The 19,728-nt window shown below is 34.1% G+C and overlaps 11 protein-coding genes across 11 annotated transcripts, besides 1 other annotated feature; 3 read left to right on the forward strand and 8 right to left on the reverse strand.

Moving 5' to 3' along the window:
- Window positions 1-19,728: part of a mobile genetic element that runs on past both edges of the window.
- On the reverse strand, window positions 2,554-3,509 carry TVAGG3_0077440 (organellar and viral DNA polymerase type B; the record flags this gene model as incomplete). The annotated part of the gene is made up of 1 exon (XM_051221923.1): window positions 2,554-3,509. A coding segment is annotated over one exon (956 nt), but the record flags the coding sequence as incomplete, so codon positions are not given.
- TVAGG3_0077450 (organellar and viral DNA polymerase type B) lies at window positions 4,595-5,403 on the reverse strand (the record flags this gene model as incomplete). The annotated part of the gene is made up of 1 exon (XM_051221924.1): window positions 4,595-5,403. A coding segment is annotated over one exon (809 nt), but the record flags the coding sequence as incomplete, so codon positions are not given.
- Window positions 5,497-5,970, forward strand: TVAGG3_0077460 (uncharacterized protein; the record flags this gene model as incomplete). Its single annotated transcript, XM_051221925.1, has 1 exon — window positions 5,497-5,970. One exon carries the CDS (start codon window positions 5,497-5,499, stop codon window positions 5,968-5,970), a length of 474 nt encoding a protein of 157 aa, XP_051106911.1.
- TVAGG3_0077470 (KilA, N-terminal/APSES-type HTH, DNA-binding family) lies at window positions 6,659-7,486 on the reverse strand (the record flags this gene model as incomplete). Its single annotated transcript, XM_051221926.1, has 1 exon — window positions 6,659-7,486. The coding sequence occupies one exon, from the start codon at window positions 7,484-7,486 to the stop codon at window positions 6,659-6,661; it is 828 nt and encodes a 275-aa protein (XP_051106912.1).
- Window positions 8,409-9,074, reverse strand: TVAGG3_0077480 (uncharacterized protein; the record flags this gene model as incomplete). Its single annotated transcript, XM_051221927.1, has 1 exon — window positions 8,409-9,074. The coding sequence occupies one exon, from the start codon at window positions 9,072-9,074 to the stop codon at window positions 8,409-8,411; it is 666 nt and encodes a 221-aa protein (XP_051106913.1).
- TVAGG3_0077490 (phage tail repeat-like family) lies at window positions 10,398-10,796 on the reverse strand (the record flags this gene model as incomplete). The annotated part of the gene is made up of 1 exon (XM_051221928.1): window positions 10,398-10,796. One exon carries the CDS (start codon window positions 10,794-10,796, stop codon window positions 10,398-10,400), a length of 399 nt encoding a protein of 132 aa, XP_051106914.1.
- On the reverse strand, window positions 11,090-11,897 carry TVAGG3_0077500 (keratin-associated protein family; the record flags this gene model as incomplete). The annotated part of the gene is made up of 1 exon (XM_051221929.1): window positions 11,090-11,897. A coding segment is annotated over one exon (808 nt), but the record flags the coding sequence as incomplete, so codon positions are not given.
- On the reverse strand, window positions 12,108-13,214 carry TVAGG3_0077510 (organellar and viral DNA polymerase type B; the record flags this gene model as incomplete). The annotated part of the gene is made up of 1 exon (XM_051221930.1): window positions 12,108-13,214. A coding segment is annotated over one exon (1,107 nt), but the record flags the coding sequence as incomplete, so codon positions are not given.
- TVAGG3_0077520 (uncharacterized protein) lies at window positions 16,288-16,482 on the reverse strand (the record flags this gene model as incomplete). Its single annotated transcript, XM_051221931.1, has 1 exon — window positions 16,288-16,482. One exon carries the CDS (start codon window positions 16,480-16,482, stop codon window positions 16,288-16,290), a length of 195 nt encoding a protein of 64 aa, XP_051106917.1.
- TVAGG3_0077530 (protein of unknown function, DUF4107 family) lies at window positions 17,565-17,810 on the forward strand (the record flags this gene model as incomplete). The annotated part of the gene is made up of 1 exon (XM_051221932.1): window positions 17,565-17,810. The coding sequence occupies one exon, from the start codon at window positions 17,565-17,567 to the stop codon at window positions 17,808-17,810; it is 246 nt and encodes an 81-aa protein (XP_051106918.1).
- On the forward strand, window positions 18,559-19,458 carry TVAGG3_0077540 (uncharacterized protein; the record flags this gene model as incomplete). Its single annotated transcript, XM_051221933.1, has 1 exon — window positions 18,559-19,458. The coding sequence occupies one exon, from the start codon at window positions 18,559-18,561 to the stop codon at window positions 19,456-19,458; it is 900 nt and encodes a 299-aa protein (XP_051106919.1).

Raw genomic sequence — 19,728 nt, forward strand, 5'->3', positions numbered from 1 at the left:
TCTCTTTTGTCTCAACTTCTTTCACTGGCGGGTCAGGTTCTTTGACTCGGTTTGTTTTTCAATGAAATTCACGAACTTTGCAATAAGCTCTTGGTTCGTTATTGAAAGTACATCTGGCTTCTTTTCTTCTTGTTCTATTGACTTTTCAGTTTGAATAGAAGCTTAATGGGCTTCGTGGACTTCACCCTTGCCATACACCTTAATGTTGTCGCTTTCTGCATTCGCTAATGGAACCTTTCTTTTTCTTACGTATATTTTACCATCTTTACTCTGACTTACGTAATAGAAAGGATGTTGTATTCCTCTTGCGTCATTTAATATAATAGACTCTCGCTCTGATTTTGACAAGCTCATTTTACATCGGTTAAAGTTTTAATTTTGTTTTTTATCTGCAGTCAAATGACTCAGACAAGCCTACGGACAAGACCCAGGGGTCATAGATGTTGAAGCATTGAAGAAAGAAATTCGCGAGCAAATTTTATCCGAACTGAAGGAACAAAAACAAGAACAAAAGCCAGAGAGACCAAAGAGAAAACTTAGTGAAAAACAACTTGCTGCATTAGCTGCTGGAAGACAAAAGAACCCACGTTTGCTGGCGAAGAAAGCTAGAGAAGAAGCTGAAGCAAAAGCTAAAGAAGCTGAAGCAAAGAAAGAGTAAATGGTTTATTTTTATCGAATTAAATGTATAGACAAATACCTTTATCTGTTGCGTTCAGTAGTGAAAACCCTGACGTCAAAATAAAGGGGAACAGAGTAACGTTTAAGTTTCCAACAGACTGGATTGTGAACATAAATGAAGAGAAGTACATTGGCATAACATCTATGTATATAACACGTGCTTTCAGAAAGGTTGACTTTATACTTCAAGTCGAGATAGAAAATGACGAACAGTCTTTAAGCGCCCAAAACATTCACATATACAAATACTTTAAAGACGATACAACATTGTTGCAATGTATGATTTCATTTAATGAATGTTCGAGAAAAAGTTAACATTGAAGTACAAACTTTACAGCCTTTACGTGAGTTTCTTGCACAACTGAAAGAAGAAGGTAGTCAGCCACAACTTATAGACTTTCATTATGAATTTAATGAAAATGAAGATGGAACACATGACTGTCAGTTTGTTATATATTCACCATTCAATGAAGTAGCTAAAGAGAAAGAAAATCCATTACGTATAAGTTTCAAATCTCTGAACCCAATGAAGACTTCAAGAATGTTTTCAATTATGATGCAATGCTTCCGAGGAAAAATGAATTTTCAAAGATTGTAACACCTGGCATTTGGGATAGAAAGCAAGCTATATTATATTCAAACTTAAGTAAGGGAGTTGAAAATGAGTTCATTGGTCATACAAGAACTTCACCACTTCCTAACCCTAAATACTATAAATTAACTGGCTTCAATCGTGAGTTTTGGATAGACATGTTCTCCACTCATGACCATAACTGCCCAGTGTTCTTACCTCCAGACCATAAGGACTGTCTCTACATTGAAGCACAACTCTTAAACTCTACCATCGCAGTATTGTAAATGACCACATGGGCTTCGCCCTTGCCGCTAGTTTATTTTTATCACGAATGACCTCATTGCTGACAAAAATAAATGACCTTATTATTTTTCTCATTCATGACCTCAGAACTTAAGCTTTCTTATGAATGAAGTCTTAGTCTGAATAGAAAAGTTAAACTTCTCTTCAAAGCAAGGTTGACATGACTTACATAAGTCAAATCCAATCTCTTGACCGTCATAAAGTGCTTTGTAAAGTTTCATTAAACTGAACTCAGAGTCTTTGTCATTGTTCCTTGCGGAACCATTAAACCTTTATCTTCATCATAGAAACACTGAACAGAGTCAGGAAACATTTCATTAGCGGTTAAAGCAATAACATCTTGCTTCACGCCTTTCATTCTGCAGTGAAATGCAACTTCATTTAAATCGTTCGTGAGTAAGTCTATGTAAGTCTTCTTTCCACAAAATATTGACTTGTATGCTAAACTTTGTTTTCCAGGTGTGATTTCTGCAAAGTCGCTATGAAATTGACCAAGGTTTTTACCAATGAGAACTCTTCCATAACGTTTCTCAAACTCTTCAGCTAAACGAGGGATATCTTCATTGTAGAGATGCATACTGTCCGTATCGCTATAAAAGATGTCCATTCCTAAGTCCTCAGCAGTACAGAATACTTCACACATTATTCTCTTCGACATAGACAGAATGTTAACACCAAGTGGACAGAAGTTAAAGTGTCTGCAAATGCTTTTCGTTAGCTTGAAAATAGTTTTATCTGAACCATCCAAACCTTCGAACTTCACTATATGGTTGTAGTTTCTGATGGCATATCTTATAGCATCTTTGTCATCTACTATGGTTATTTTTGACTCAATAGGAGATAGAATAGTTTTGCCATAAATACTGTTCAGAATGAGCTTTATATTTTCTTGCAAAGGATTTCCTTCTTTCTTATACTTTAACCTTAACTCAAACAACTTCTTTACTTCATCTCTTATTCTAATATCTCTGTTTCCATCGTAATAGTATCCTTGCAACACATCACATTTGACACCTTGATATTTTATGAGGTCTTGTAATGTTATATGGTCAACATACATTAAACAGCAAGTGTTTGAACTTCTGGGAACGTTAAGTTCTGGATTTAGTTCAGGGTCACAAACTATTAAAGGAAAGTGTCTATGTATTCCAATCTCTGTTATCTTAATGAGAACAAAGAAGCCAGACATAAACTTTTCACCAATGGGTTCCTTTTGGTCGTCATCGAATAAATGTCTCATGAGATACTCTGTGCTTAACATTTCTTTCTTCATAACCTTTGGAATACCTTCTAAAGTATAAAGTCTTGCTATAGCTGATGGATATAATGAAACAGCGTCGAAGTCAGCAATGAGTTTCTTTTCGCTCTTTTGTTTCATGTTATCTGACAGCATACATCTTCCACCTTGAATGCATCTCGAAATAAATTCTCTTGGTTTATTTGAGAGGTCATAAAGATTTCCATTCGAGAAGTATACTCTGTTCTCAAATAATTTGTTAGCAATTGAACAAATACTAACGTAGTCATAAACGTTTAAATCAAATTCTTTCAATATGTCATTGCGGAACTTAACAAAACCTTCTCTTAAAATTCTTACATCTTGTTTGCAGTAAAACGTGCTATATTTTTCTAAGTCGAAGTGGTTCTCATCTATTCTGCAACCTTTGATGGAATCTATGTTTTTCATGAACGTATCCACATCCTGGATAAACTTACATGCTTCAGAAATGACACCAGTTCTGTTGTCATTTGTTAACAAAACACTGCTGTAGTAGTTGTATGGAAATACTTCTTTCGGTCCTGTTTGTAAGTTAAACATAGCAGGAAATAGTTTAAGCTTCTTATTTATAACACTGTAAGAGTCTTTTATAATAATTGCCCTTCCTTTATATAAGCCAGTTATTTGCATTGTTCGTGAACCTTTAATGATGGGAGTTCCTTTCACTTCTGTCATGTGTCTTAAGATGAAGTTTATGTCATAACTGAGGTTATGGAAATATATTAAACTCTTGTCAGGAAGTCGTTCCAAAAATTCTGTTGCACAGTTCTGACCCCAAATGCTTTCACTCACTGAACCATCTTCACTGTCGTAACATATGTTAAAAGCTTTATGAAAGCCATCGGTACTACATTCAAAGTCAGCAAAGAAAACGTGCTCAGGAATGAACTTGCACTTATTTTTATTTACTTCTTTTGACTGCTTTCTTCTTCAGTTGTACACAATACTTTGGAGCATATGTCAAATCTTTAAATGGTGCAAGGTTCTGTTTATATAAGTCAGTCGTATATGTGAAAAGTTCTCCATAAGAAATAGGTTCGAAATATTTGCACTCCCACAATGTTTTCATAACATCCCATAACGGTGTTGTTCTATCATAACGAACTACATATTTTTCTCTCTCTTTGTATAATTTCATCTGTTTCTCAATGTTCATTCCACCACACTCCTTCAAGATTTCTTTGTAATTTTGCGAAGTATGTTGTCATTGGAAGTCTTTCGTTTAGCATGTAGTGGTCTTCAACAAGAAGTAGGTCAATAGTTCGAACAGTTTCACATTCTTTTGGTATGTATCTCTTTATTTCATTATGTCTTGAGTCATTAAAGTAACCAATGGTAACATTAAATGCTATACCTGTTGCGTCAGAAATTTCTTGTACTTTACTTTGAGGAAAGTCTCTAACACGAATGACTTCTCTCATGTGGTCAATAGTTTCTTCATTTACTCCAGCCTGAATGCAAGCATAAACGAAACAATTGTCTTCTGTCATAAGTGTTGCAGTTCTTTTGTTCAGTTCATTGAAGATTTGGTAGCGTTCAAGATTTATAGGTAATGTGCAAAGATACTTCCAGAACTGACCGCTTCTCTTCTTATAAAACTTCTTTTCACCAAGGATTTCATTCCAGAAGTCATCTATATCTGTTTCCCTGTTTGTTAAGTCTGTTAAAATCTTTCTGTCTTTGTCAGTGTGCTTTCATCTCTATATGGTCTCTTTTTTGGTTTGCCTTTCTTTACATCTGACATCGTTAAGCCTTCATATTCTGTTAAATCATACATCTTTATTTCGGTAAGATTCTTTATGTTTGTCAAGAAGAAGTCATAGTGCATTTCAACAATACCTGCAGCATTTGCTTCTATCTCTGATATAAAGTTCTCCTTCAAGAGCTGATGTAGTAATGTTCCAATATTATTGAGGTTTAACGTAGAACATTCATACTTTCCACCAAGTTTATAACATACCATCCATCTCTGTTGTGAGTTTATTTTAATCTTCTCTAAGAGTCTCATGAAAACCTTACCGAAATGTTTGTGTAAATATTCTCTGTTTGGTTCATCAAAAGCTTCGATGTTAAAGTCAATGAGTCTATTGCCTGACTTCACATTTCTCTTCCTATTCTCTTCATCTTTCTTTAACCATCTCTCACCTTCTTTTGGTTTGTCGTCAATGGAACGAATGACATCGTTAGCTTTGCGAACTTGTTCTATAGCACTTTTAAACATCTCTCTTCTCTGTTGTTTCAGTGTGTCGTCTCTTCTTCTTGTTTCACCAACGTTTGCATTTGTTATGTCAAACATTTCACGCCTTACTTCATGAGATACTGAACGTCTATGATATAAGTCAATAGCAACGTCATTTAAAGGAAATGCTCTTGCATGGACTTCGTCCTCGCCGCGTTGCGGCTTTATGAACTCATGAATTCTATCATAACTTATTTCACCATTGTAGTCTTTAATGAAGTCAGCGAGTGATTTTTTGTTTGTCGCGTAATGTTTTGCAACATCTATGTTAGCTTCTGTAAGAAGTTGTTTTATTTCCGAGTGTTCTAACTTAGACAACTTCCGATACATCTTTAGTAGGAAATAAAAAAATATTTTTTTGAAAAAATTAGATTAGATTTTTTTTTAAGTTATTTTTCAAAATAATTTAATATTTTTATTTTAATGAAACACATGCAAGATTGCAAGTTCTTTTCATACAATGCTCTCGCTACTGCCATCAAGAATGAGTTCAATAATGCTTCAAACGTCAATGTTATCTTTAACAAGAAGTTTGTGAAAGAATCTAAGTTTGGTCAGTATGTCAGACCATTAGCTATCGTCATTGACCGCAAACGTTATACTTCACAAGAGTTAGCAGTAGTTTTGAAACAAAAGGGTTTCTTCGTGAATGTCAAAGATACTCATTATACTGTCATAAAGAACTCTAACATTGACTTCTTCAGTATTGCTATGAATCTTTCCGAACAGAAAGAATATAAGAAAGGTGAAACAAATGTGAAATATTATCCTTCATCTCTGAAGACAATAACGAACAAAGATGTCATACAGAAATTCTTACCAAAGGTTGAAGAAGCTTCTATTGACATTGACGAAGGAAGTGAAATGGTTGAAGAAATAGACCCTGAAGCTATTTAAGCAAAAATATATTTTTGAATAACTGAAAGTGTCACCACGTCACCATGTCACCAGGTTAATTAACTTCTTTTAAAAATGCTGACAACATGACATTTTGACAACAACACAGGAAATAAATTTTATCGTTAATGTTTACGTTAATGTTTTTCATTAAATTTTGACAAAGTGCAAATCTTCACTTCGTCAAAAAGTTAATGTTTTTCATTAAATTTTGTCAAAGTGCAAATCTTCACTTCGTCAAAAAGTTAATGTTTTTCATTAAATTTTGTCAAAGTGCAAATCTTCACTTCGTCAAAAAGTTAATGTTTTTCATTAAATTTTGTCAAAGTGCAAATCTTCACTTCGTCAAAAAGTTAATGTTTTTCATTAAATTTTGACAAAGTGCAAATCTTCACTTCGTCAAAAAGTTAATGTTTTTGGTTAGTCTTCATATCGATATTTTACAACAATTCCCCAATGTATAAACTTTTCATACGCTTTTTCATAAGCTTTATATACCTTCAGAAATTTTGCATAATCTTTAGAAGCATTTAGATATTGTTTAAATGCTTTATATACCTTCAGAAATTTTGCATAATCTTTTACATGTTGTTCGTTCTCTTCTTCTGTCATGAGTTCCGAATATTCTAAATTCATGTTCTTTCATATGAGATAAAATTTTATAAAAATAAAATTAGCTTAGATTTTTTTATTCTTCCTCTTTGAAGTTATCGAAATATTCTGTTATTTTTTCCTTCAGTAATGGTAAGTCTTCTTTGAAGGTAAGAATTGTACAACCTTTAATATCATAGTGTGTTTGAGGAAGAGTACTTTTGACAATTTCCTTTATTTGCTCATTCGGTGTCATTGAAATCGGTAAGTTTTCACGATAGAACCAGTTTCTGTCAGATTTATATATTTTAGCTAAGTCATAAAAGCTCTTGTTGTTTCTTCTCACTAAATGCAACATAACCATATCTCTATCTTCTTCTTTCTCCATCTCTTCAGCGTAAATCATATACTTATAGCTTTTTTCCTTTCCTTTTGGTACTGAACGTGGTATTCTTTTCTGTATGCTTTTGTCTTTGGATTCAATGACTTCATCTTTTGCTTGAAGTTTCTTTTCCATCTCTCCACGTTCTGCTTTATATAGTTCATCTAACATCATGAAAATATAACAAGCATAACGAGGTGAAGCCCACATTGCTACAGCATTTACTAAAAGTCTATGAACATAATAACCTTTCAAACCAGGAGCCAAATTCTTGCGATTTTCGTACGGAATCTCTTCCCTCGGTTTTCCGAGGGAAGCAATCATATGAGGAAATTCTTCTAAAAGTTCTTTTGCCTGTTGGTTTTCAAACCAATGATATGCTTGCTTTGTAGAACGAAGAGCATTCATTATACTTTGCATTTGGTACATGTCATCTTTGACCGAACGAATGAGGCGAAGTTGTTTGTTATATTGTATGTACTCGTATTCTTCATTTATGGCTTCATGAACGATGGCAGTTGTTGTGTTCTCTAATGTTGACATTACTGTCTTTACATACAAAATAAAAAAAATAAATAAAAATAAAACTAACTTTATTTTTCTGTGTTAAAGAAATGTTAAAAATTCATGGTTACATATGTGAAAAGAAGTCACGAACAAATGAAGGTCATAAGATTCAGCACATAATTCTGAATTGAATGGTGTGTCATACATGTCAAACCGTCAAGAATTGAAGGAGATACGAGGCTATAAAGATTTTGGATATTTTCTGACACACACCCTGAAGGAAAAGTGACAAAACACGACGATAGAAAAGTGACAAAATGAGAGAAAGTTGTTCCCCGACCAAAATGCAATCATGTTGAAAAAGTGACGTTTGTAAAGTTGGACGATAGGATTTCCTGAAAAAGTGCAAGACTTGTCTTGAATCAGGACAAGATTTGTCTTGAAAAAATACAAGACTTGTTCTGAAAAAATACAAGACTTGTCTTGAATCAGGACAATTGTTCTCAAATTTGAGAACTTTACAAGAAAAACAGACTAAAAAGTGCAAGTCTTGTTCTGAATCAGGACAAGATTTGTCTTGAAAAAATACAAGACTTGTTCTGAAAAAATACAAGACTTGTCTTGAAAAAATACAAGACTTGTTCTGAAAAAATACAAGACTTGTCTTGAAAAAATACAAGACTTGTTCTGAAAAAATACAAGACTTGTCTTGAATCAGGACAAAACTTTACAAAATGTAAACTTTACATAACCGTTTCTATCGTACATGATATTTAGTTGACATTGTAAACTATCTTCATGTAAAGTATGGCGGTTTGAAACCGTCGGGAACCTTCACTTTTTTGACGAACTTTCCGCAGCAATTTTTAAAATTTGTGAAAACTCAACGGTTTGACACGTGCCATATGTCATTTTACTCAGAATTTTGTGCTGAATTCAGCAAAAATAATGAGTTCATTTACTCACAATATTTTTGTACAAAACGACCCCAAACTTTTAACTTCTTTTCTGCAGCTTCTAATGCTATCTTAGCGAGTTCATATTCTCTAAATTCTCTCTTTAAATTTTCTTGTTCCCATTGGTCTAGTTCGTATGGAGAATCTCTATAACCATAACATAACTCACGTTCATGTTCTAATTGTTTTTCGCACATTTTTCCAACTTCTTCTTCAAACAAAGGTTTAGCATTCTCTACTGTATCTTCGAGTTCTTCTTCATCTAATTTCTCATGAACTTTCTTGTCTATGGAGTCCATAATATCTTTGACATAAAATGCATACTTTACAGAGCACCATTCAGCAACAGAATGAACGAGGTCAGGATGTATGTAAATACCTTTGAATTCATTTATAACACCCTTAGTAAGCTCATAAAATGCTTGTTTTGAGGTCGAGCCACTTTTGGCTCCACCGTATTCGTTCATCCAAAACTCAAGAATTTCCTGTATTTTAGCACTATTGAGAAATCTGTTTAAATGGTTTAACTTTCCTGCTTCTCTTGCCATCTTTGTTGCATTAATGTAACCATCCTTGTCTCTACGTAAGACTTCAATACCGTTATAAGTGCCTTTTGTGAATGTTTCGCCATTAGATTTGTTCGTGAATGTTTTTGCTTCGATTGACATTTCTGTTCTTACATACAAAATAAAAAAAATAAATAAAAATAAAACTAACTTTATTTTTTCTATCTTAAGGAAATTCATGAAAATTCACGAGGGTGAAAAAACATGTGAAAAAAGAGGTGAAATCTCACCTCTTCACCTAAACATTATTTTTGTCTGATTTACATCTAATGAAAAAGTTTAGAAGAATTTTCTTATTCTTTCTGGCTTATTTTTGTCTTTCCAGTACTCCCGCTCTAATGGTCCCAGATGTGTTGGCTTTGACTCTCTCAAGTTCTTAGATGGTATAACATCTTCAACACCTCCTTCATATCTTACTTTATAAGTGTCATCGTTTATGTTATAGCCAAGTATTTCAATAACCACTCCTCGCTTTGCTTCGTCAATGGTTTCAGCAAGTTTGCCATTACTACTTTCGACTAATTTATGACGAGGGTAAAATGCAATGGAGTCGTCAGCAGCTTTTATAAGATATCCATTACCTTGCGTAGAGTCTACGATATAATAATTTCTACTTAACCTTAAACGTTTCTTTGTCAACGGTTTGTCGTCAAGAACTACACGAACTTTTGTACCAGGAATGAGGGTAAATTGTGTTGAATTTCTGATATTTTGTGTTTGGCTTCGTTTCTTTTGTATATACTTTTCTTCTTGTTGTTGTGTCATTGAATTTGGTGTATGTCCTGTTGTAGAATGTGTTGAGGAATTATATACTTCGAGAAAATGTTTCATTGTTTCTTCGGTAAAGTCTCGCTCTTGATTTAAATCTCTGAGCGTTCTTATGAAGCGGTTTATGATGCCGAGTATGTTATGGTTATGGTCTTCAGTAGTGTAGTGAGTTATGTTATGCTTAATGAGAAATTCTGTGATTTCGTTGCTGAGGTATGCACTGTCTTGGTCTGATGTTAAAGTACTTGGGCTATGTTCTGCTACAAACTTTTGTAAAACTCTTAACACTTCACGAGTTCCTTTGTTCCTCATTGGATATGCATATGCTTTACGAGTGTTAACATTTATGAAGATGAGGAATGGTTTATGTCCTCCTTTTCTGCTTTGAATGAGAGTGTCAAATTGGTATGCGTCAGGAGTGTTGGAGTAAATTGGTAAAAAGTAGTCGTAAGGGTTTATTTTTGTTTGATGTACAACATTTTTGTCAAAGAACCTTTTCACTTCAGCTCTGTTAGTAAATCCCCAACTCTTTGCAGCTTCATTGAATTTCTTAAATGACCTCCATGGATGTTGTTCGAATACTTCTTTCAAGCTCATTTATGTAAAGTTAAAGATTTTATTCAAGACGGTAAGTCCGCAAAGCAGGCTCAAGCGCGTTCATTGAACGCGGTACCATGCAAATACAGTCACAAATGGTGGCATGTAATCTGCACCCGAGCCTGTTGGATTTGTTGTGAAAGTATGGACATGATTTCCTGCGGTTCCACAGAAAATACCTGCGCTTGAATCTACTGGGTCACTTGAAATATCATATCTATGCATTCCCTGTCTATCCGAACCTGCTGCAAGATTTGTATAACCTCTTTTTGTTATTGAATGTGAATGACTACCTGTTGTGTTTGTAGTTCCTGTATGAGTGTGCGGTGGAAGGTTTGCTTCAGTAATTTTCTTCGAACCTCCTGTTTGCTTTGAAGAGTTAGCACAGTATAAGAATTTGTCTACAATCTGCTGCCATGTACCAAAACCTAAAACACTTGCTGGATTTGTTGAGTTCATTGACGTATAAATAGAACCAACAGGATATAATGTTTGAAGTATTTCAGTCTTTAATGTTTGAAGCTCTGTTTTGTCTGCTTTCTTATCTAACATTGTTGGTAGTTCATATGCTTCAAAGTTTCTGGCATGATCTTCGATATTCCTGCAACTCTTATCTAAATTGTTAAGAGTATCTTTTACGCTTGTACTTGGATTTTCTAATGGTGCACTTGAACCAAGGTCAAAGTTCAATATTATGTCGTCTGCTCTAACAGTAGTGAAGGATTTATGTGTATGGTTCTTGTCAGCTTTACTGTCTAATGTAGCTTGAAGTTCATTTATATCGGAGATGTTGTGTTTATGAGATTTCAAAACTTTGTTCATTGCTTCGAGTTCATCTTTGTCAGCTTTACTTTTAATAGCATCTTCAAACGTTATTTTTGCCTTAACTCTCAATGTAAATCTTGGTTCAACTAATACACCGTTAACAAAGAAGTATGAAGCATAAATTTCAGCGTTATAACCAAATGTTTGTGGTGCTATACCTGTGTCATACTGTACAGTACAGTGTATGTCATAACCTTTAGCACGAATGAATTTATATCTTCTTTCATTAACATTTTTCGTCTTCACTTCTTCATCCTGTGTTAAATATCCATGATAGTCCGTTATAATCTGTTCATCTGAACTTATATAATGAACATGGTTCTTGTCCGCTTTACTATTTAATGTAGCTTGAAGTTCATTTATATCGGAGATATTGTGTTTATGAGATTTCAAAACTTTGTTCATTGCGTCAAGTTCATTTTTGTCCGCTTTACTATTTAATGTAGCTTGAAGTTCATTTATATCGGAGATATTGTGTTTATGTTCTTTATCTGCTTTTTCGGCTAATTTCTCTTCTATCTCATTTATTTCAAGTTCATGCCTACCACCACCTCCCGAAGAAGTATTTTTCTTCAGCTCTTGAAGAACGTCCACTTCGCCATCTTTGGTGTCAATAATGAGACTTTGAGTTAAAACCTTTCCTGTCTTAATGGATGTTTGTAAAACTTCTTCTTCACCGTGTTCGGGGTCATGGTCGTCATCATATCTTGTGAAATCAGAGATGTTGTCATACATTAAGCATATCTGTCTCAAAAGTTCTGCTATTTGAAACTGGAACGAAAGATATACAGAACTTTCATCATCTCCTAAAGTCAAGTCTGCTTTCTTAAGTATTTCTTGAATGTATGCAATGAGAACAGAGTACCTTGGAAAATATTCGAACAATATTTCATTAGCTGTTGGTTTTGGTGGTTCTTCTGGAGTTTCTGTTGTTTCAGTTCCTTCTGTAGGTTCTGTTGGAGTTTCTGCATCTCTTGACTTCAATGCTCTTGCTCTCAAAGACCTAAATGTTAGAGCACCGGGTTTTACAAAGGACTTTATAAATGCTTTAATAGTTCCTGGTAAGTTATTGTTAGCATTAAGTAAGTTCCTTATGCTTCCATCATGTACGTCCATAGCACTTTGTAAAAAATCTATACTTTTCTTGTAGTCAGCAATAGACTGACTGTGATTTTTTAAAGATTTGTCAATACCTTTAAGCCAATCTTCATGCATGTCTGATACTGAGCCAAGAATATCATTTGCTTCCTTTAGTGTATTTTGTGCTTCTCGTAAAGTATCCAATCCCGTACGTGCATTGTTTGCTATACGTCTTACAGTATCTATTTGACTCCTTGTTTCTTGCATCCAACCAGATAAAGTTTTAATAGTATCCGAACCATTTGAAATGAAGTTCAAAGCATTTTTAACGTCATCTAAAACTTCTTCACCAAGTACTGCCCATATCTTTCCGATTTGGTATTGAAGAACTCCATATGAAGCAGCTGTTAAACCAGTATTTATAAGGTTCCATATCCATGATTTAGCAGTTTTTCCATCCTTTCCATCCTTTCCATCCAAACCGTTTTCGCCTTGAGGTCCTTGTATTCCTTGTATTCCTTGTGGTCCTTGAGGTCCAGTGTCACCCTTCTCTCCTTTCAGTTCATCTTTATGTTCGTTATAATATTCTAATGTCATAAGGTGTACATCATTACTGCTACCAGCAACGCCGAGAATTTGTTTCTCATTCATGACTAAATTCTTTAGGCATTTAATGTTGTCGTCAAATCGAAAGCTCTTTAACAATTCAATGAGAACATTCAGTGCTTTCACTAATGAGGCATCTACTGTTGAATTTATATATTGCACCGTTCCATCATTTATGATGGGAACCTTGCTTGTTGTAATGAATGGGTCATAAGTGTTAAAAGTATCGAAATCAATGACTTTTTTAGTTTTTCCATCGTCAATGACTAAATCATTGCCTTCAATGGTTAAAGTTGAGTTTTCGTTTACTAGTTCATGTGCTCTTCTTGCTTCATTTGTTTCATACGCATATGCAGCAATAGTCATATTTTAATGAGAATAAAATGTTGTTCTATTTGCAAAGTACAGACCCAAACGAATACGGGACAGTAAAGCTACAAACAAACTTAGGTCTTCAGAATGAAGCGCTTGCTTTCAGAGTTGTTGACTTTAATACTATTGCTTCATTCGTTATAACTGACGAAACAGATTTCATGGAGCTTGAAAATAGATGGAAAGAAGCACGAATAAGATTTCACAATAATGTAGAATATAAGATGGAACATTAGCTGGAGTGTTAAATGCTCTCATAAATACTACAATAAACAAGGATAACGAAGAAAACTTAATGAATGTTAAACTTATTGCAGGAGTTTTGAAGTTCAGTTATGCGAAGGAGTTTAAGATAACACGAATGAGTCATAGAGTACAACTTCTTTTGGGTGCATACCATATGACATTTCCTTTGAAAAGTGTTGACAAAACGATTGAGATGAAATCTGTTCCATACGTATGTTATGGTAATTGTTTATACATTGAGTCAAAAATAGCTAATGTCACAGGTATTTCAGGAGTTAATAGTAAAGGTTCAGTAGAATATAAATCCTTCTGTTATGCAGTCAATTCAATGTTCATTCCAAACGTTCCTGTCATAGTAACTCATTTAGGTAAATGGGTTCGCATTAGCCCTCACAATTTGAAAGATATGCAATTCAGACTAGTTGACTTTCAGGGCGAGCCGGTAGAACTGAAGGCACCAGTGCGAATGACTGTTGAAGTTGACTTTTTAGAAAATATTAAATGCAACAGCTTACAAGAGAACTCAGAGCTAAAAATATAAAGTATGAATGTTATGTATTAGGGCATGAACTTTGGTTGTTGCTGTTTGATGAAACAAATGAGTTAGTTATGTCAGTCAAGAGAACAGAAAAAGGCGTCAAAGGCGCCGAGCGCAAAGCGCTATATTGTGTTAGTGAAAACTGCACCAAGTCAATAAGATTAGGTTTGCATTATGAAGATGAGTTCGATACTGTTGAAGAAGTTTTGGATAGATATTACAAATTGCTTTAATTTACTAAAACATATTTCAAACAAAGTTTATATTCTGTTGAAAGTTTTGTATACTCGTTCGAATATTTATACTTAAACTCAACTCCTGGAGTACCTGGTATTTCAATGATGCGGATGTTACCTATTTTCATGAATGGTGGCGTTTGACCACAGCATTCGATTCAGGGTCGAGATAGTCAATGACACATTGTTTCCCTGTTATTCGTGAGATAACATTTTCAAGGTCCTCCTTTGTTAGAATTATTTGGTTCTTACTTATAAGATTTGTCAAAAGCTTCTTATCGTCTTTGAGTAAAATTGTTTGGTATAACTGAAGAAGGTAATGGTCTACGTTATCTGAAGGATTTGTTTGAACATTTGTGTAAGGATTGTCGTTGGCTTCTCTTGAAAGAATTTGGTCCAGTGGTGGATACTCTAACTTAACATCTGATGTAGCGTTAGCGTTTGAAGCTGTGTTTAAATTCACGGATTTCAGCTCTGGTTCTTTTTCTTTCAAACACTCTGAACTATAGTTCTTTATGACAATATTGTTTGTCGTTCGTGAGTCAACATTTGATGTTGGTTCAATTGGAACATTAACGGCACCAGCTAAGATGGATTTGCTTCTCATTTCATATAGAATAAAAACCTTTTATATGTATGAAATGAACAATATACTCGACAAGGGTTTGAATGTAAAGCTAACGAATGAAAATATTGTTGAATTCACTGAGACAGGAGCTGTGTATAAAGATGTAGAACTACTGAACAAAAGAGCTAAGGGAAGAAGCAGGAACATGAACAAAGGGTGGAAGCCTATAAAAATTTATGTCAATGATGGCTCAGGAGGTTCAAACATAAAGTATGCAGAAAGTTATAGAGTTTATGCTCTCAAAGGTGAAAAGCCTTCATTTAAGAACAGCTATTCTAACGCATATCCTCAAAAGCTAACGGATGGGGAAGTGGATGATATGAATGACAGCAAAAATATTAACAGAAATGGCGACAGAGATGCATGGAATTTGTTTACCATCAGTCAATTGAAGGTTAAACTTTAAAACAATGTTGGTCGTTCCCATGGAATATTTTTGACTTTAATGGTATTAGTCATGATATGAATCTCAAGGTATGAACGAGGAGAGATGAGAGACTTATATGCTTCCCAAATTTCTTCAAAAGGTAATGTTATACCTGACTGTTTCCAAATGAGTTCAATATCATAACGTGAGAAACCTTGAAAGATAACGAAGTCAGTTATGAGACGTTTTATGTTTAAAGCTAAAAACCTCCATGTTTGCATAAGTATTGCTACAGTTAAGTGGTAATGTCTGACTTTAGTAATGATGTTAGCTAATGGTGAGTCAGGCTTTGAAACTAAACCTTTACCGGCGAAGTCGTCGCAAACGAGCAGAGTGTTTGATGGATATTTTTTGAAGGGGTATTTTGAAAGTTTTGACAGAATGTAGTTTGTAAGTCGTTTCATATCGTAAACTCCTGAGTATTGACGTAAGTGGTGTTTGTCAATAATTCTTTCCATCTCCTCAGAAGTCTTTTGCATTCCTGACTGTATAAATTCAACGATGGCATAATATTTTCTCTTACGTCGAATGTAACGTTGAAGAAATTCAATGAGTTCACTGTCTGGAACTTTAACGACAGAGGCTTGAACTTTTGACATAAATGTTTTCGCTGTTGAGTCCATAGAGTCTGAAGTTGCTGATATAATGATTTGGTCATAATATGAGTCATTTCCTAAACGTTCTGTTATGAGTATATGACGAATGAGGTTAAATGTCTTACCCGAACCCATCTTTCCACAATAGAAATAAACACCATTTGAACAGAATTCATAATCTTTGCTGAAAGGAAGAATAAGAGAAGAGTTAAGTTTGTCTGTAGTTTCATTCATGTCTTCATCTACGTCATGTATTAAATGCTTCATTTTATCTCCATTAAAAATGCAAGTCAGAAATATTCAGAACATAGCACCGAGTCTAACTGACAAGAGTATAAAGATATACTATGAACACGTTATGATGAAACCTACCAAAATTCAAGAAAGTCAGTATACTTATGAATATCCAAGACACTGGGTAGAGTATGTAGGAGGTGAGAAAGCTATTGAAATAAGACAAGTTAGAAGTATTCCAGCAGGAAGAACAATATTATTGAAGAACTTTAATGTTTTGAGATATAATGATGAAACAAAGAAGCAAGATAGTTTCCCTGTTGCTGTGTATGTGAACCTAGACACAGGAGATGACATGAAAGTTTTTAACACAAAGCTTCAAACGGTAGTGAGAGAACAACTGACTGCGGAAGGCATCCATTACCTTCAGAAGTTACCATAGCATATAATTTTGAAACAAACTCAATAGATTTTAAAGTCATCTCTGCAAAGAAGTCAGGTTTTACATTTAATGAAGCAGATGTATATTCGAATGAAAACTTCAAAGCTATTGCATGGTTAGATAATGACGATTGCTTTAAGAAAATATTTAAATTCAGTGACTCAAAGATGTCAATAGATGACCTTCGTGGAATGTTACCATCGACGTTTACAGTAGAAGGTTCAGCAGGATTGCTTACAAGATTGTCAATTGGTGGTATTTGGTCTCGTGAGAACATTGTTATAAAATCCAGTATAAGTGAATTTGCTGAAGAATCTATATTATGTCTTTCAAACTATATGTATTCGCCGCCGAAGCATTATAGTATAACAAACTTTGTCAGTAAGTTTAACATAAGACTTGTCGAACCTTCTTCAATGAAAGATGTTGTGCTACCTAAAGATGGAAAGGATGGACTCATTATTGAGATGATTTTAATAGCATATTAAATGAGCTTGTTCTTGAAGGTCATTCATGATGAAATAACTGTTGTAGAAGATGTTAGCAATTGTTCAGACATTTTGAAGCGTATAGATGATGATATAAGAAAGAAGTTAGATAGACCGCAAAGCGGTGAGGGCAAAGCCCGTGAGAACGCTTATGTTTCATTGACTTTCTCCAGTAACGAGAACTTTTATGAGATAATATTGAAGAGAGATGATTTTAATATGGGGTAAATGGTAGCTTGGGCAGCTTTAGGCGCAATGGGAACAAAAGCATTAGCATTTGGAGCAAAAGCACTTGGAGCTTATGACGCAGTAAATAAAATGAGTGGAGGAAGGGTTTCGAAGACATTAGATGCAAATAAAGGAAGATTGGAGGCTGGGTTGCAAAGAAGTTAAGATTAAATAAAATGGGGCTCATAAATAAAGCATCCAATTTGGTTGCGACTGAGTCAGAAAATGCTTTAGGAAAGGACGATGAGTTTGCAAAACACGCAAAAGACTTTAATGACCAGATGAAAGGTGAAACAATGCATTTAAATAGAGTCGATGGAACTAAAGAAAATGTTTCTTCTCCACCAGTAGTTCTTCCGTATGGTCCCTATGGAATGTATGGAAACCCTTACGAAAGACCATTTGACCCATTGACTGGTGGAAGTAACTGGTATCATTACGGCCGAAGAAGAAAGACAGTCAAGTTGGAGACAGACGTAAAGAAAGCAACTAAAAAGAAACCAAGGAAGAGAGTTATAAAGCAATGAATTCAACAGGGTTAGAAATGAGGTGAAAAAAGAGGTGAGATCTCACCACTTCACCTAAATTTATTTTTGTGCTATGTTTTCATACGCGTGAGGGTGGTGATATCATTATTTTTAAGTTTATTTTTTATTTTACTGAAAATTTTTATTTGGATGTAAATGACAGAACAAAAGCAACTCATTCGAATTCCACAGTATAACAAACATACATTTAAACATTTATTCTTCCTTCCTGAGCATAACATGTTCTTTCAAATACATCCGAGACCAGTTGACTTTTCATTGACTGTGTATAAAGATAGAAATAGTTATATCATTAAACCATACGATGACGAAGGTAAGTTATGTAAATTGTACGTTAAGAAGTTAGAGAAAGTTTATGGCTTCAAGTATGACTACAATAGGGTTAACACTGATGATGAAGATATTGAGGAAAATTTATGAGAACATTAGTGAAGTCGTTAGTGAGAACGATAGTGAGAACGTTTATTTTTTACATTAGTGAGTTCGTTAGTGAGGTGAAGTGGTTGGCGGTTTTGTAAATATTTAAGGTTAAATTAGTGTTGTCGTTTGTGTTTGTGTTGTAAAATATACGTTAACGGTTTTGTAAAGTGTCAAAACGTTATGTTGGGTAAGGTGGAACGCAGTGCCGCCGTACCCAACATAACCATACTAACTGATTTAAATAAAGGAAGTGTTAAATTTGATTAACTTTTTATAATTAATTTTTATTTTTTATTTATAATTAAACATGACAGAAATAGCAAATCTTCTACAGGTTCCATTAAATAAAGGGACAAACAAAAAGGGTGTATATAATAGAACTATGAAAGTTCCAGACGGAATGAAAGAATTAGTCCACATTGTTGCCGGTCTTCAAAAGGATGTTAAACAAATGAGAAACGTTTTAACATTACCAGAAGCTCAAGCATATGCCAAACGTCATGGACCAAATTGGGAAGCACGCGAAGCAGACATTACGGGTCCAAATGGAAAACCCGATGGTATAAATGAAGTTTTCGTTACTGATGGTCAAGGTAATATTAAAGTCATAAATGGTTATAAATTAACTATGTCTGATTATCCTAAACGTAAAGCATATAATGAACGTTATCCTATACAATTTGATGAAAATGGAAAAGCTGTTAAACAATACATTGGAGAAGGTGAAAATGGTCCAATTAATTCATACCGTCATAATCCATATTCTTATTTCAATGAAGAATTAAATGCTATTCAAGAGGGACCGGATGGATTACCACGATATTCTAACCAGTTTGATGGTCAATATGCAAATATTAGACCTGAAATTCCAGCTAAGAAATTCTTTAAAGTTGCTTTATTCGATCCAGTGTTCAATGAACAGAAAGAAGCAATGAAAGCAGAATTTAAACCAATTCAAGTGGCAAGAATTTCTTCATCTTCACTTTCAGAAGCGTTCAAGGAATTGATAAAGAAATCACTTTATTCTCAACAAGGTTATAACTTTGATTTAATTAAAGAAAGTGATAGACGTAAATTAGAAAAATCAGATGGTTTTAAGAATGCATGTAATGAAATGATTAAAGATATTGTAAATGATAAAATAAGACTGGAAGAAACTCAAAGCAATATCAATAACATAATTGGTGCAGTTACAAAGAAAGTATAAGCAAACAATGATGAACCTTGGGATATTACCGTAACAACTAAATAAAACTTTAAATATATTTTTCTTTTTTTTATTCAATTATAAATGAGAAGACGTTTCACAAGTCAAAAGAACACAAACGCAAAAGCAGAGATTACGGTTGGTTATAACGTAAATGATGATAAATCACGAATTATTCAAAATGTTAAAGTTAATGTTAGCCCTGAATTAACTCGTGACTTACCGAAAAAGGAGGAGGAGCAAAATAAAGAAGATGGAGACCCAATCATT

Source organism: Trichomonas vaginalis, chromosome IV (assembly GCF_026262505.1).
Source record: "Trichomonas vaginalis G3 chromosome IV, whole genome shotgun sequence".
NCBI classification, from domain to species: Eukaryota; Parabasalia; order Trichomonadida; family Trichomonadidae; genus Trichomonas; species Trichomonas vaginalis.